Raw genomic sequence first — 15,953 nt, forward strand, 5'->3', positions numbered from 1 at the left:
CCATTTATCTAGGCAAGGGAACCACCCACAAATAGCATCTCTGCCTTGTCTCAATCGAGTTTCCGGTTATTGGTCCTCATCCAGTCCATTGTCCCAGCTCATTATTAGGCCAGTAGTTTCGAAAAGGGATGTCAAGAGCGGCCAGTACCTCAATGGTAGAATACATGCTTTGCGTGCAAACGGTCTCGGGTTCAATCCCTGGCATCTCCAGTTTTTTTAAAAAAAAGATAAAGCAGCAAGTGCTGTGAAAGTCCATTGTATAAGACTCTGGATAGCTGCTGGTACTGTTATAGGCTGCTAGTCAGAAGTAGACAACAGTGGGATAGATGGACGAATTGCGGAAGGAGGTTAAAAGCCAAGATGTAGTTTTGAAAGACAATGAGGTTGAAATAAAATGTATTTCACAATGCCTCTACAAAAGATGTTATCACAGAGTATGTGGTTAGTTACTTTTCTTAGAACAACTGATCCCATGTCCAAGGTAGTGTTTCCAGTTTGCTTCTATTCAGTCTAGTTCCTCTGATGGAGCTTTGCAGCCCTTTGGCTGAATTTGAGATGGAATTGGGGCCAACCTCAGTCAGACCCGATATTTAAGAGCTGGCTATACTTAGTGAGCAAGATGGTAGACTGGAGAAAATAGTGCCTCTATGCATTTGAATGCTCTGAGTATTAAGTTCCAGTTTGCTTTCCACAGTGATGTGAGAGTTTGCAGAAGACAAGTCTGTCGCCTACAGGCACTTCTTGTCTCTTAAAACTCTCAATGGGCCAATAGAGCTTGCAGAGCACTAACCTAGTCTAGAGTAAGTCTAAGACTTAGTTTAGGAGTACATATTCAAACCCTATCACTCTCCTTTTGGTTTTGGTTTTTTTCTCCAGCTAAGTATGTGGATTCCAAGCTTCGTGCAGGCAACAAAGAGGCTACTGATGAAGAGCTTGAAAAGATGTTGGATAAAATTATGATTATATTTAGGTTCATCTATGGTAAGAGCTGGACTATCTTTTTGCATTAGGTATCTGCACGTATCAGCAAAAATAGGTTCAATAAGGCTTAGCGAATCCAAAGTTTAATTGCTGTTCTCCCAGTTTCTTAGTTACAATAGCTTTAGTTTTGGTTTAGATCCGGAAGAATCGCAGTTAAGTCCTTGTTGAATACCCAACATCACATAACAAACCACACTCTATACACATGATCAGTTTTTTTGTGAATCTAAATTCTTTGACTTGTTAAAGGGAGGGGGTTAAATGCATGGTGAATACCCCTGGACAGCAACTATTTTGATTATAGAGCCACTTTGAGGGGGAAATTATTTGATCAAGTCCTTCATTCCACCTGACCCTGCCCTCTCAAAATAAACTACTGGAAACCCACTGCACCTGAGTTTGTTTTCAGAAGGAAAGTATCCAATGGTTCCCCTTAAGATGTAAAAGTGGAATCCAGAAGCCACAGTTTGCTGATCCATAACATTGAGAGAGACAGTTGCAATGCATACTTCAAACAGAGCCTTTATATAAACTTGTCTTCTGCAGGAAAGGATGTTTTTGAGGCCTTTTACAAAAAAGATCTAGCAAAGCGGCTATTAGTAGGCAAAAGTGCATCAGTAGATGCTGAAAAATCTATGCTTTCCAAACTCAAACATGGTAAGGTGTTTTGGTTTTTTATCCTCTATATGTTTGTGTTTAGTCATAGCAGCTCCTCAGCGTATTTTTTGTAGGATAAATCACTTGAATATTCTTTACCCATTGCGATGTGCCCACATTTTCCTGCACAGAGATTATCCCTATGTAGAAAAAATGCCCTGAAAGACATTCAAAATGTCCCCTGTAAAAGGACTGCTATTTACATTAATAAGTAGTTATTTGCAGTTTACCGGGTCTATGACCATATAATAAAATTCGTTGTCGTAGTTCACTGCAGAGGGAAGCAAATCATGAAATTACATCTGAACCTTTAGCCAAAGGTTTGCTTATGAATGATGGCTTTACTGTGCGAGGACTTTGTGTTTGGTAAAATAGTCAATGCAGAGGTTCCTTATACATGCAGGGGCTCTGAGGTTCACATGGAGCTCCCATGTGCACAATGGCTTCTTCGTACCATGCTGTGTTGGGTGCAGCTTCATGAGCACATCCCTGTTTCAAGCAGGGAGCAGACCCTGCTTTCCTCTGAATGGGAATCTTTTTGCTGGGAAGTTTGTGTGTATCATAAGATCAGAGACTAGCAAATACCAGTATCAAATTTAATACTATGATTCTAAGCCCATTATTGCAAACAAGTTCCACTAATTTTCTGTTAAGACTTTTTTCTGAGCAAGTATGCTTAGAATCCCACGCTTAGGCTGGTAGTCTTTCCACTGTTCAGAGGTTTACTTCCTCAGCCTGAGTCTTTCAGGATCCCGTGGTCCTGTGCTTGGCCCGTCTGGATTTCTTAGGCTACATTGACAGAAAAAGATAATAGCTTTCATAAGCTACAACCTGCTTAATTGATGGATGAAGTAGCTTATTTGTATCTGCATTTACTTCATCTAAAGTAAGCTACGGCTTCTAGACCTAACAAAATTAATGAGTGACTTTTTTAATGCACTGCAGGCCATTTTTTATCATTCGTGATTGCAATGCTTGAATATAGCTACTTTTCTGGAATTTAACCAAATACGTCCCAATTTGAGCAGTTTGGCTCAGTGTACTTTTTAACTTCAATCAGAAGTTCAATCAGAATACTTCAGTCAGAATCAGGAGCAGCTGGCTTGGTGGGGCGCACTGCCACAGAACCAGTCTCTAGCATCACTGCTGCTTACCAGGGCAAGACAGCGAGGGCATGCCACTAGAGCCAGTTTGCAATATTGGCTGATAATCCTTTGAGAAGGATTGCAGTGCAGGCTTAATCTTCACTTTGTTCTGGAAGAGAAAATCTCTACCATTTCTTAATGATACACTTTTAAATCTTCTGTTGATAACAAAATAAACCTAACTGCAATTTCAATACAACTATCCTTATATAGAATGTGGAGCTGCTTTCACCAGCAAACTCGAAGGAATGTTTAAAGACATGGAGCTTTCAAAAGACATCATGATACAGTTTAAGCAGGTACGGGTATTCTCTTTTCTACACAGCAGGGTTAGCTGCCCCTCATGTTAACTCCATCAACACATTTTGTATTCCAAATTTGTAAGACTCTTTTATGGGGGTTTTGTTTTTTGGTGGAGCTAGTATGGTGTAGCAGTGGATAAGGAAATTTGGCTGGGTTTGAATTTCCCCACATTCAAGAAACTCACAAAGTGACCTAAGTCCGGTTTCCATCTCCCAGCTAATCTCAGGATTGTTGTGAGTATAAAAAGGGGGTGAATTTAATTTGTGCCACCCTAAGCTTTGTAGAGGAAGGACAGGATTCAAATATGGATTTAGTGTGGGGTGGGGGATAGTTCATAATGCCTTTAACTTGTTTGTAGTTCTGTATGGTCATTCTCTCTGTTTGATTCTGCTGTAGTATATGCAAAATCAGAATGTACCTGGTAACATTGAACTCACCGTGAATATCTTGACTATGGGCTATTGGCCAACCTATGTGCCTATGGAGGTCCACCTACCATCAGAGGTAAGATGGCTGACAACACTTCTGAAATGATAGAACTTTGTTAACTTTAAACTTATGTTAAACTGCTGATTAAAATTGAAACATTTACCTAATAATTGGAAAACTTGGGTAAGTTGCCATGAAACCTCTGAGATAGCATCAGTCTTTTGGTTAGATAGGAGTGGCGGTGGGAGGGAATGACTTAAGTAAGTAATTTGTGAGCCTTTCCCTGTGTGGTCACAAAAACAAAGATGCAAAACTTTCAGAGAAGAATTGAAGCTTCTTCTACTTTTTATCTTTAAAAAGTATTTTAAAAATAACAATTTGGGCTAGGGGGTGACTTAAATAGTCATACTCTGGAAGCTGTGGCATAATGAAGATTCACTCATTTAAAACTAGTCGTCCTTAATTCAAGATGACAAAATAAATCTTAAGTATCTTAAATCTGTGTTGTAAAATACTGGTATTAAAATGAGTAGGATAATTAGGTTTCATGGTACAAATACAATATTTAACAAGCAGTTAAACTCTAGAAAAAGGAAGAAATGTCGATAAGAAAGTACTAATCGGTTATATTTCATCTTCAAAGTAAAGTTCATATTTCTTCTTAGATGGTCAAACTGCAGGAGATATTCAAGACATTTTACCTAGGAAAACACAGCGGCAGAAAACTTCAGTGGCAATCAACATTGGGGCACTGTGTACTCAAAGCAGAATTTAAAGAGGTAATGTTTGCTTTCCCATATTCCTGTTTAACACTTACTTAATTGTTGAAGCCATTTTTTGGACTTGGAATGTAATTGGACTTTTTAAGTGGTCATTCCCATTTGAAAATAGTCTCACGGTTCTGTTCAGCTTTCTTGAACTGTTCTTGCTTTATTTCATTTACTTTTGTTTCTTCATCAGTTCTTTCAGCAACATCCTGTGCTATCATTTGGATGATACATGCATCCTTTTGTAAATAACCACAAGAACAAGGCTTTCTGTGATCTACCAAAATCATCCAATTTCAGATGTAAAATAGGGCCATTTGTATCGACTTATGTAAATAGATTTGCAAAAAAGGATTTCTTTTTGCTTGGTTAGCATGGATTTGTAAAAGCTGCTTTGCCATATGATTGAACAGGGATGTTTTCGTAGGATCCCTGAGACTCTGAAGATTATGTGGGTCCAGAAGTATAATATGCAAATGAAAGCATAAAGCATAGCTCTAACCCTTGGTGTGGAGTTGTATTTATTTAACCAAGGTTACCTTAATCCTGGTTTAATATCCAAGATGTACTAAGGTTTACCTTGCTGATCTGAGTTCTACCCCCAGAGGGGCTGTAGGGAGAATCAAGGATACTGTCCTGACGAGGTTTGCTCAGTCCAGATGTAATGCTTAACCATGGTTAATGTGGACCCACTGTACTTTCAGAACCAGATTCATGGCCTGTCCTAAATGGTGGTGTAAGTGTTTTAAGTATAACACTTAGCTGTAATTAAGGAAGCAAATTATGATTAAGCATTATGTCTTCATAGGGCATAAGTACTGCATTATATGGACAACACAGCTCATTCGTGTGTGTGTGTATAAAATTTTCTTTTTCATGGGTGTTATTTCTGTAAGCTGTGTGGTTTCCCTGTGCATGGACATAGAACTGTCATTAAACAAAATAAATTATATCTTCAAAGAAAAATGTGGAAATGTTTTTATCATTGCTTTTGTTGACAGGGCAAAAAAGAGCTGCAAGTCTCTTTGTTCCAGACTTTAGTGCTGCTTATGTTTAACGAAGGTGAAGAATTCAGTTTAGAGGAGATAAAACAAGCTACTGGAATAGGTCAGTATTGAATTTTCCTTGTGGCTTCCAAGTTCTAGCAACTGAAATACTAAACTGTCTCTTTCTATTGTAGAGGATGGAGAGCTACGACGAACACTCCAGTCATTAGCCTGTGGCAAGGCCAGAGTGCTAACAAAAAGTCCCAAAGGCAAAGATGTGGAAGATGGAGACAAATTTACTTGCAATGATGACTTCAGACATAAGCTATTCAGGATAAAAATCAATCAGATCCAGATGAAAGAAACGGTATCTGGTTTTTTCCCCACCTCAGATTATTATACAGCCACGAGAGTGGCTGTTTACTATAGCCAGCATGGATTTTTCACATTCCGTCGTGCTATATTGAAAATACCCCCATGCCATTCCGCTGCTTCCCATAAGCTCATTTCAGAACAAAATCTTTCAAAACGTATAGTCCTGAACTCAGAGGGTTATTAAGCAAGCGTTTCTGAATTTTCATGGAAATGCACAAAACACTCAGAGAGAATCAGGAATTCAAAGTGTAAAATGAGGGGGGGGAAATCCAGACCCCTGTGCTAATTTGTTGAAATTAATTAAAAATCAGCCATATTCACAGAGTACCTGTAATCCTATTACTGACCTTACCCCATACTCTGGCCATCTTCTGCAAAGTTAAAAGTTAACAAAAATGCATGGCTGATTTTTAGTTTATTTAAGAAATTTAACATTGGAGTCCATGATAGCGCAGGCAAATTCAGTAAGAATCAATTGTCAATGTTCTAAAAGCCAGACTTAACAACTGTTTGGCTTGGCTCATCAGGGGCCCACACCCATGCCAGACATTTATTCCACTTGAAACAGTCATGGCTTCCCCCAAAGAATCCTGGGAAGTGTAGTTTGTGAAGGGTGCTGAGAGTTGCTAGGAGATTCCTGTTCCTTTGACAGAGTTCCAGTGGCCAGAGTGGTTTAACAGTCAGCCCCTCTTCTGGTGATTGTTGCTCTGTGAGGAGAATAGGGCATCTCCTAACAACTCTCAGCACACTGTTTATAAAGTGGAATAAATGTCTAGTGCGGATGTGGCCAGGGACAGCTTTGGTTTAAATTTGGGTGGAAGACTAACATGTCTGCTACAGAATGAAAAGGTGGGGGAAACCCCAAAAACTCTTTACGATGTTTTCCTTTTGCAAAGGAAAGGGGCTTTCCCTGTCTGACTGACCTCAGTAGGTGTGGGCACCCAAAGACAGTTCTCTCCAAGTGACTTTGATGAACAAACGGCTTCTCTGAAAACAGGTGTCTCAGGATACAGGGCTTTGAGCCTAAGCAGCATAACTGCCTCCAACTCTGCACAGAGTGCTTTCCCACACACAACACAGTGAGGGCAAGCACAGAGTCTCATACCTGGTTTTAGGAGGTATGGGCTTCCTTACCAGGTTTAGTACCCAGTGAACCCTGATACCATTTAATCTGCCTCAACCCAAATTATCTACTGATTAACTTTAGAGAAGAGAAAGGTAGGCTTTTTCCATTTCTGATATCCTTTCTTTCCCAAACCTGCAGGTAGAAGAGCAAGCAAGCACTACGGAGAGGGTCTTTCAGGATCGCCAGTATCAAATTGATGCCGCAATTGTGAGAATTATGAAAATGCGCAAGACTCTGAGCCACAATCTGCTTGTGTCTGAAGTATACAACCAGCTGAAATTCCCAGTAAAGGTTGAGTATGGGTGTCCTTTCTTTACCTATTGGCAGTAAATTCCTCTTACAAATACTCTGCTTTAAGAACATAAGAAGAGCCTGCTGGATCAGGCCAGTGGCCCATCTAGTCCAGCATCCTGTTCTCACAGTGGCCAACCAGGTGCCTGGGGGAAGCCCGCAAGTAGGACCCGAGTGCAAGAACACTCTCCCCTCCTGAGGCTTCCGGCAACTGGTTTTCAGAAGCATGCTGCCTCTGACTAGGGTGGCAGAGCACAGCCATCATGGCTAGTAGCCATTGATAGCCCTGTCCTCCATGAATTTGTCTAATCTTCTTTTAAAGCCATCCAAGCTGGTGGCCATTACCACATCTTGTGGGAGCAAATTCCATAGTTTAACTATGCGCTGAGTAAAGAAGTACTTCCTTTTGTCTGTCCTGAATCTTCCAACTTTCAGCTTCTTTGAATGTCCACGAGTTCTAGTATTATGAGAGAGGGAGAAGAACTTTTCTCTATCCACTTTCCCAATGCCATGCATAATTTTATACGCTTCTATCATGTCTCCTCTGACCCGCCTTTTCTCTAAACTAAAAAGCCCCAAATGCTGCAACCTTTCCTCGTAAGGGAGTCGCTCCATCCCCTTGATCATTCTGGTTGCCCTCTTCTGAACCTTTTCCAACTCTATAATATCCTTTTTGAGATGAGGCGACCAGAACTGTACACAGTATTCCAAATGCAGCCGCACCATAGATTTATACAACGGCATGATGATATCGGCTGTTTTATTTTCAATACCTTTCCTAATTATTGCTAGCATGGAATTTGCCTTTTTCACAGCTGCCGCACACTGGGTCGACATTTTCATCGTGCTGTCCACTACAACCCCGAGGTCTCTCTCCTGGTCGGTCACCGTCAGTTCAGACCCCATGAGCGTATATGTGAAATTAAGATTTTTTGCTCCAATATGCATAATTTTACACTTGTTTATATTGAATTGCATTTGCCATTTTTCCACCCATTCACTCAGTTTGGAGAGGTCTTTTTGGAGCTCTTCGCAATCCCTTTTTGTTTTAACAACCCTGAACAATTTAGTGTCGTCAGCAAACTTGGCCACTTCACTGCTCACTCCTAATTCTAGGTCATTAATGAACAAGTTGAAAAGTACAGGTCCCAATACCGATCCTTGAGGGACTCCACTTTCTACAGCCCTCCATTGGGAGAACTGTCCGTTGATTCCTACTCTCTGCTTTCTGCTTCTTAACCAATTTCTTATCCACAAGAGGACCTCTCCTCTTATTCCATGACTGCTAAGCTCCCTCAGAAGCCTTTGGTGAGGTACCTTGTCAAACGCTTTTTGAAAGTCTAAGTACACTATGTCCACTGGATCACCTCTATCTATATGCTTGTTGACACTCTCAAAGAATTCTAATAGGTTACTGAGACAGGACTTTCCCTTGCAGAAGCCATGCTGGCTCTGCTTCAGCAAGGCTTGTTCTTCTATGTGCTTAGTTAATCTAGCTTTAATAATACTTTCTACCAGTTTTCCAGGGACAGAAGTTAAGCTAACTGGCCTGTAATTTCCGGGATCCCCTCTGGATCCCTTTTTGAATATTGGCGTTACATTTGCCATTTTCCAGTCCTCAGGCACGGAGGAGGACCCGAGGGACAAGTTACATATTTTAGTTAGCAGATCAGCAATTTCACATTTGAGTTCTTTGAGAACTCTCGGGTGGATGCCATCCGGGCCCGGTGATTTGTCAGTTTTGATATTGTCCATTAAGCCTAGAACCTCCTCTCTCGTTACCACTATTTGTCTCCGTTCCTCAGAATCCCTTCCTGCAAATGTTAGTTCAGGTTCAGGGATCTGCCCTATATCTTCCACTGTGAAGACAGATGCAAAGAATTCATTTAGCTTCTCTGCAATCTCCTTATCGTTCTTTAGTACACCTTTGACTCCCGTATCATCCAAGGGTCCAATCGCCTCCCTAGATGGTCTCCTGCTTTGAATGTATTTATAGATTTTTTTGTTGTTGGTTTTTATGTTCTTCTCCTCAAATTCTTTTTTAGCATCCCTTATTGTCTTCTTGCATTTCTTTTGCTAGAGTTTGTGTTCTTTTTTATTTTCTTCATTTGGACAAGACTTCCATTTTCTGAAGGAAGACTTTTTGCCTCTAAGAGCTTCCTTGACTTTGCTCGTTAACCATGCTGGCATCTTCTTGGCCCTGGCGGTACCTTTTCTGATCTGTGGTATGCACTCCAGTTGAGCTTCTAATATAGTGTTTTTAAACAACTTCCAAGCATTTTCGAGTGATGTGACCCTCTGGACTTTGTTTTTCAGCTTTCTTTTTACCAATCCCCTCATTTTTGTGAAGTTTCCTCTTTTGAAGTCAAATGTGACCGTGTTGGATTTTCTTGGCAATTGGCCATTTACATTTATGTTTAATTTAATAGCACTGTGGTCACTGCTCCCAATCGGTTCAACAACACTTACATCTTGCACCAGGTCCCGGTCCCCACTGAGGATTAAGTCCAGGGTTGCCATCCCTGTGGTCGGTTCCATGACCAACTGGTCTAGGGAATAGTCATTTAGAATATCTAGAAACTTTGCTTCTTTGTCATGACTGGAACACATATGCAGCCAGTCTATGTCCGGGTAGTTGAAGTCACCCATTACTACCACATTTCCTAGTTTGGATGCTTCCTCAATTTCATATCTCATCTCAAGGTCTCCCTGAGCATTTTGATCAGGGGGACGATAGATCGTTCCCAGTATTAAGTCCCTCCTGGGGCACGGTATCACCACCCACAACGATTCTGTGGAGGAGTCTGCCTCTTTTGGGGTTTCGAGCTTGCTGGATTCAATGCCTTCTTTCACGTATAGAGCGACTCCGCCACCAATACGTCCTTCCCTGTCCTTCCGATATAGTTTATATCCAGGGATAACCGTATCCCACTGGTTTTCTCCATTCCACCAGGTCTCCGTTATGCTCACTATATCAATGCTGTCCTCTAAGACCAAGCACTCCAGTTCTCCCATCTTGGTTCAGAGGCTCCTAGCATTAGCGTACAGGCACTTGTAAGCAGCGTCTCTGTTCAAGTGTCTTTGGCACTTGTGGTTTGGCCTGTGGTAATTTTGCTCTTCTGAATTTATATCCTGTGCCCCTGCTCTCACAATGCCTACTTCTAGGCCTACCCCTTTTAAAATTTCATCATTTCTTTGGTTTTTATCCCAGGGGGGAGGTTTATTCCGAACCGGACCTTCCTCAGCTCCTGTCGGGTTTCCCCCCTCAGTCAGTTTAAAAGCTGCTCTGCTACCTTTTTAATTTTAAGTGCCAGCAGTCTGGTTCCATTCTGGTTCAAGTGGAGCCCATCCCTTTTGTACAGGCCCAGCTTGTCCCAAAATGTTCCCCAGTGCCTAACAAATCCAAACCCTTCCACCCGACACCATCGTCTCATCCATGCATTGAGACTGCGAAGCTGGGCCTGTCTGGCCGGTCCTGCGCGTGGAACTGGTAGCATTTCAGAGAAAGCCACCTTGGAGTTCCTGGCTTTCAGCATCCTACCTAGCAACCTAAATTTTGCTTCCAGGACCTCACGGCTGCATTTCCCCATGTCGTTGGTGCCAACGTGCACCACGACCACTGACTCCTTCCCAGCACTGTCTACCAAACTATCTAAACGACGGGCGATATCTGCAACCTTCTCACCAGGCAGGCAAAACACCTTGCGGTCTACACGCCCATCACACACCCCACTGTCTATGTTCCTAATGATCGAATCACCCACTACAAGGATCCCTCCACCCCCTGGAGATATATCCTCAGCACGAGCGGATAGCTGCTCATCCCCCAAGGAATGGGTCCCTTCTAAGGGATCGTTTCCCTCTTAGCTGGATGCTCTCCTTCCCTGAGACCATCGTTCTCCATGATAGCAGGAGAGCTATCATCGTTGGAGTGGGACACAGCTATAACGTCCCTGAAGGCCTCCTCCACACACCTCTCTGCCTCTCTCCGCTTTTCCAGGTCCGCCACCTTGGCCTCAAGGAAATGAAGTCATTCCCGGAGAGCCAGGAGCTCATTGCACCGAGAGCACACCCACGACTTCTGTCCAACAGGCAGATAGTCGTACATGCTGCAGGCTGTGCAAAACACTGGAAAGCCCCCACACCCCTGCTGTCTTCTTACCTGCATAGTTTTGTTTAAGGTTTATTACATCAATGGGTTGGAGACTGCGGTTTAGTTGAGGTTAGGGAACAGATGGGCAGAGTGGGGGGCCCTGGCCTCCTCGCCCTGCTGCCTAACTCGCTCTGCTGCTTAACTCGCCTTGACGCTTTGTCAGCTGGGGCTCCCTGTAGCTCGTGGAGCTCGTGTAACTGCTTGTTACAGTCCTTTCAAGTGAAAAATAGTTTTGTTTTTTGAGCATGTCCAGTGTAGCAAAACTTCAAAAGATTTAGTGAACCAGTGAAAAAGAATTCCAGTAAAGGATAAATTAGGACGGCTGTAAACTTTCAGCACTCAAAACATGTACCTGTGTGCTTTGTGTTGTCAGAAGTTGCCCTTCTGCATGGGAATAGCTTGTAGGCTAAGGCTGCAGTCCAATACACACTTACTTAGGAGTAAGTCCCACTAAACCCAGTGGGACTTACTTGACATGTATTGGATTGCAACCTTACAGAGTAATCCGACTTACAGGAGGCCGGTGGAGGTGGAGGTGGCAGGAGGAGCTGCCACATCCAGCTGCTGCTCAGAGGCCTCTTGGAGGTGTAGATGCCAGCTGTGCCAGCAGGTCACAGCAGAAGTAAACAAAATGCATGTTTTCTTCAACCACCCCTTTTCTTAGCATGCCAGCTGCCAGGATGGAGGGCCACAGAAGGGAGCCAAATGGGACTTGGATATCGTAAGTTGGGGGTCTGCCATATCCAACTCCTTTCAGCCCGGGGTAAACAGCAGCTGGATTGCACCCGTAGTCAAGTGCATATAATAGAATGGGATTATGTCGATCTTAACCTGTTTCTGTTTGAAAACCTTTGCATGCACGTGAAGGAATTGGGTTGAACCCATACGCTGATATCACATAAAACTGAATGATATATATATTTGGGGGGGGGGTGATTCAAAAATTGTTGCTGACTTTCTGAATTGCTTTACAGCCGGCTGACCTTAAGAAGAGAATAGAATCGTTAATTGACAGAGACTACATGGAAAGAGATAAGGAGAACCCCAACCAATACAACTACATTGCGTAAACACACAATGGGCCTTCTTCAGTTTTTTTTTCCTTTTCTGCACACTTGATGTTCTACTTGGTTGCTGGTGGATAAACAAGCCTGTTGATCCCATTAAATCAACTTTTTCTACTACCAATGACTGAATGAAAGCAATGTAATGTGGGGGGGGACATAGTAGAGTGGATTTTTTCAGTGGATTTAACATGCCCATTTAAAGAGTAGTATTTACATTTTAAGAAGAATGCTGTTGAACTCTTTGCATGATATTTGGTATGGTGTGCAGAAAACTGTAAGGAAGTATCTGGTCTTTGTGATTCCATTGGGCTCTAGGTATAAAGGGACGCCCTTCTTTCATATACAGCTATTGTACCTTTTTCCACCTTGAAACAATGAAAGGGTAAAATAGAATGTTTTTCTTTTTAAAAAATAGCCTTTTAAATTGCATAAACTGCATGCAAATCTCTTAATTGCTGTATAAAATGATTGGATGTGTTTAAGAAACAGCAAAGTCTGTATGGATTTGGCTATCCCTCAGAATAACAAAAGTCAACTTCGCAGTCACCCAAGATTTTCTGCAAATTGGAAATAAAATTACACTCCTGTGAATGGACTTCTAAGGCTGAGATAGTATATACCATTCATTGCTGTGGCAACCTGAATTGCTTAGAATTGTGCTGCAAAGGCTACTGTGAAAGCTTAGGGGTTTAGACTGCTGATATTACCTTTGCCTTCCAATGTAAGTACTCTGAAAAAATAAAACCCATTCTTGATGTAAAAGTTGCCATGGGGGGGGAGGTGAACTCCCCTTTTTTTATAATTGTTACAGAGAAGGAACACTGCATAAACATAGAAGTGAATGATACCACAGTTGTTGTTTTGGGCTTCTTCCCCGCCCTATCCTTGTTTTTGCATAAACACTATAAGAACTAAAATTAGGGGTTTTATACTTTTCAGAATCTTCTTCATCTTGGGCCAGGGATCTGGATAGCTTTTTATACATCAAATGGCTATTGCATTAAGAGCTGTGCCTTCAGCCGATCTTGCCAGGCTTCCCAGGCTCTCCTTACCCTTGGTATAGCTGCAAAGAATCTAAAAAGCTGGTCCTCTCCAAGCATTGCATACCTAGGGAAGATGCCAGGAAGTTGTGAAAGGCAAAATGAAATGCTACTTGCAACACAGTGCAGCCTTCTGACTTTTTCCTTTTTGCACTCATAGACTAAGCAACATTAGCCTAAGCCCTGTATCTTGTGTCACATTATATGTGTGTTGTGTCCGAGAATCGACTTTTCTGAAAGTTGCGTTAAAAATTGTATTTGTTCTCATCCGTTCTCTTCGGGCTGCTGTTGGAGCTCCTGTTTAACAAAAGCTGAGCAATTCTATCAGGGCATGAAGTAATACCGATAACAATTATTGCTCATCAGAGCTGACCTTCCAAAGCTTCCCCACAACAAGCCCAAGCCAGAAAAATCCTTTGACGGCTCACCTTCAGACTTCTCGTCTTTCTCCCCACCCATGGAAATATTTAGTCCTGCATCTCCATCCTGACCTGCCCATCTAAGAACAGAGGAGCAATATTTCCAGCAAAATAGACTCATTTTAAGTACAAAAGCCTGCCATGTACATAACAGTGAATAATACTGCTAGATCAAGTAAAGGTTTGGGAATTTGGGGGGAGACAGTAACTAAGAATTTATGATACAAGGTGTTTTAAAAGATTCTATACTAGTTGCAGACTCACCCCCCCCCCCAAAAAAAAGAATGTGATGGTTCTAAAAATTGTTCTTGTGAATAAACATTATTTAAAGAAAACAGATACTGAGTATGGAAAAGAAGCTTGGGGGGAGGTTCAAAATGAGGGAGGGATGAAAATGAAAGCTGTTCTGCAATTTTTTGTGTCTGGTGCACTGAAATGAGGATCGTGATTTATATGCTTTTGAGGGAAGGGAAGAATTATTAACCTTTTAAAAGTGAGTTTCAGCTAGAGCAAGCCACCACAGTATTTGGGATAAGATGTCTTGTGAACCTATAATTAAATCCATGGGCATCTCATATTTTGAAATGTGCCAACAATTGGGATTGTTCCATTCAGTTGTCACATTTTTGCAAAAACATTTTACAGAAGCAGTGCACAATAACATGAACAAATGAGAACATCAACGGAGTCTGCTCGTGTTCGCTCTGAAGAAAACAAACAGCTATGCCCTCGTTTCTCTTATTTCCCCTGTGAGCATTACTCAATCACCTTCCCTTTCTTCCTGTGATTGGTGTTGAGCTATGGCAAAAACTACTTTTCAGCCATATTGTCCAGCAACATTTTTTTTTTTGCTGGAATCGTGTGCCTGCTTTATTGAGCCATAACAATATTTAAAATAGATATATAAAAAAAATTCTTGCAGTGGGCTTAGACTGTGACCCACACAGCTTGTCTGGCCATACATTTTTAAATCTTTTCCTCTGTTGCATGCAGTTTATAGCAACCTTGTTTATAAGAAATTGAAATTTATTCTGATAAATATTTTAGTTTGGGGAACTTTTTAAAAACTTTATACCCAACAAAATTGATTTTTTTTCCTTGACTGATTTAAATAAATTAAAGAAACTGATGATTTTGTTTCAAAACTAATGGCAAATGTGTTGTAAAGATTGTTCTGTTCTCTACCTTACACGAAGGTGCCAAAGTACATATAGTTACTTTAAAAAAAATAGAAAATTGTTAAGTTTACTTTAGCTGTGGTTTTTACCTTTCTGATCTTTCAGATGCTCATTTTATGTGTTTGCGCGTTTGTGTGTGTGTATGTGAGTCCTGGTCTCTTAACTTTTTCAAAGCCTACCATCTGTCCTAATGCTTTCTCTTTAAAACAAAATGTTTTTGGTTTTGTGCACTTGAAAATATCACTTTGATTTTTAGTGATTTCATATAGTAGGAAGAGCATCTCCTCTTTTTTTTAAAAAAAAGTTTAAAGTTCTAAGAGTACAGCAGCATTCAAAAATGTAATATACTTTTTGTATAAAGACATTCTTCAGAAGAGTACCTTTGGAGTTTGGAGGAGGGAGGGGGCAGACAAGATTGGGAAGGGGAAATAACCCTGTTCCTTTCTAAGAAGCCTCTTCATTAGACTGTTTAGAATATGTGCTTGTTCACTGCATAGAAATGTTCTACTTACATAGGTCTGCAGTGGGGCATGTTAGCATTGTATTCTTCAATGCAAACAAAGTGAAAAAAATTCAAATATTTCGTAAGAAGTCAGTGGATGGGTACAGAGAGTCTCTTCTTTGGTAAATAATGTAAATACATGTCTTTAAAAAGAGTGAGTCTGTTATCTAGGTATTTTGTGTCATTTAATAAATAATAAACAGTTTTGTGTTGCTAAACTCTTCATTTTGTCATGTGATGTGAAACGTGTTCCATGTACATTTGGGTGTGTTAAATGTGTCATTTTCTCTCAACCTTATTTAAATCGGTAAAGTTCTCCTAGCCAAAAAAGTTGCATCTGAATCAGTCCAAAGATAACACTAAATAAGTCTGGCATTAAGTGTAAGCTTCAACTTCCTGTATATCCTCCTGCCGTCCTTCCTCCTCTTTCTCCTTCATAGCAAACCATAGTTTGCTGTTCTATCCAAGTTACCAAACTATGTTTTCTGCTTCCCACCAAAGCGGAATCGCAAATCACAACTAGGTTTGGAGGGG

The 15,953-nt window shown here is 41.2% G+C and overlaps 1 protein-coding gene across 1 annotated transcript in view; it reads left to right on the top strand.

The window, feature by feature from the left end:
- Window positions 1–15,637, top strand: part of CUL4B (cullin 4B) — a 36,304-nt gene extending 20,667 nt beyond the window's left edge. Inside the window, exons 13-21 of the mRNA XM_061598985.1 lie at window positions 877–981; window positions 1,528–1,638; window positions 2,997–3,082; window positions 3,483–3,590; window positions 4,181–4,294; window positions 5,284–5,389; window positions 5,463–5,635; window positions 6,908–7,060; window positions 12,188–15,637. Coding sequence (XP_061454969.1) covers window positions 877–981; window positions 1,528–1,638; window positions 2,997–3,082; window positions 3,483–3,590; window positions 4,181–4,294; window positions 5,284–5,389; window positions 5,463–5,635; window positions 6,908–7,060; window positions 12,188–12,283 — 1,052 coding nt within the window. The 3' untranslated portion in view covers window positions 12,284–15,637. The remainder of the gene's footprint in view (window positions 1–876; window positions 982–1,527; window positions 1,639–2,996; window positions 3,083–3,482; window positions 3,591–4,180; window positions 4,295–5,283; window positions 5,390–5,462; window positions 5,636–6,907; window positions 7,061–12,187) is intronic.
- The last annotated feature ends 316 nt before the right edge of the window (window positions 15,638–15,953 follow it).

Source organism: Rhineura floridana, chromosome 16 (assembly GCF_030035675.1).
Source record: "Rhineura floridana isolate rRhiFlo1 chromosome 16, rRhiFlo1.hap2, whole genome shotgun sequence".
NCBI lineage: Eukaryota > Metazoa > Chordata > Lepidosauria > Squamata > Rhineuridae > Rhineura > Rhineura floridana.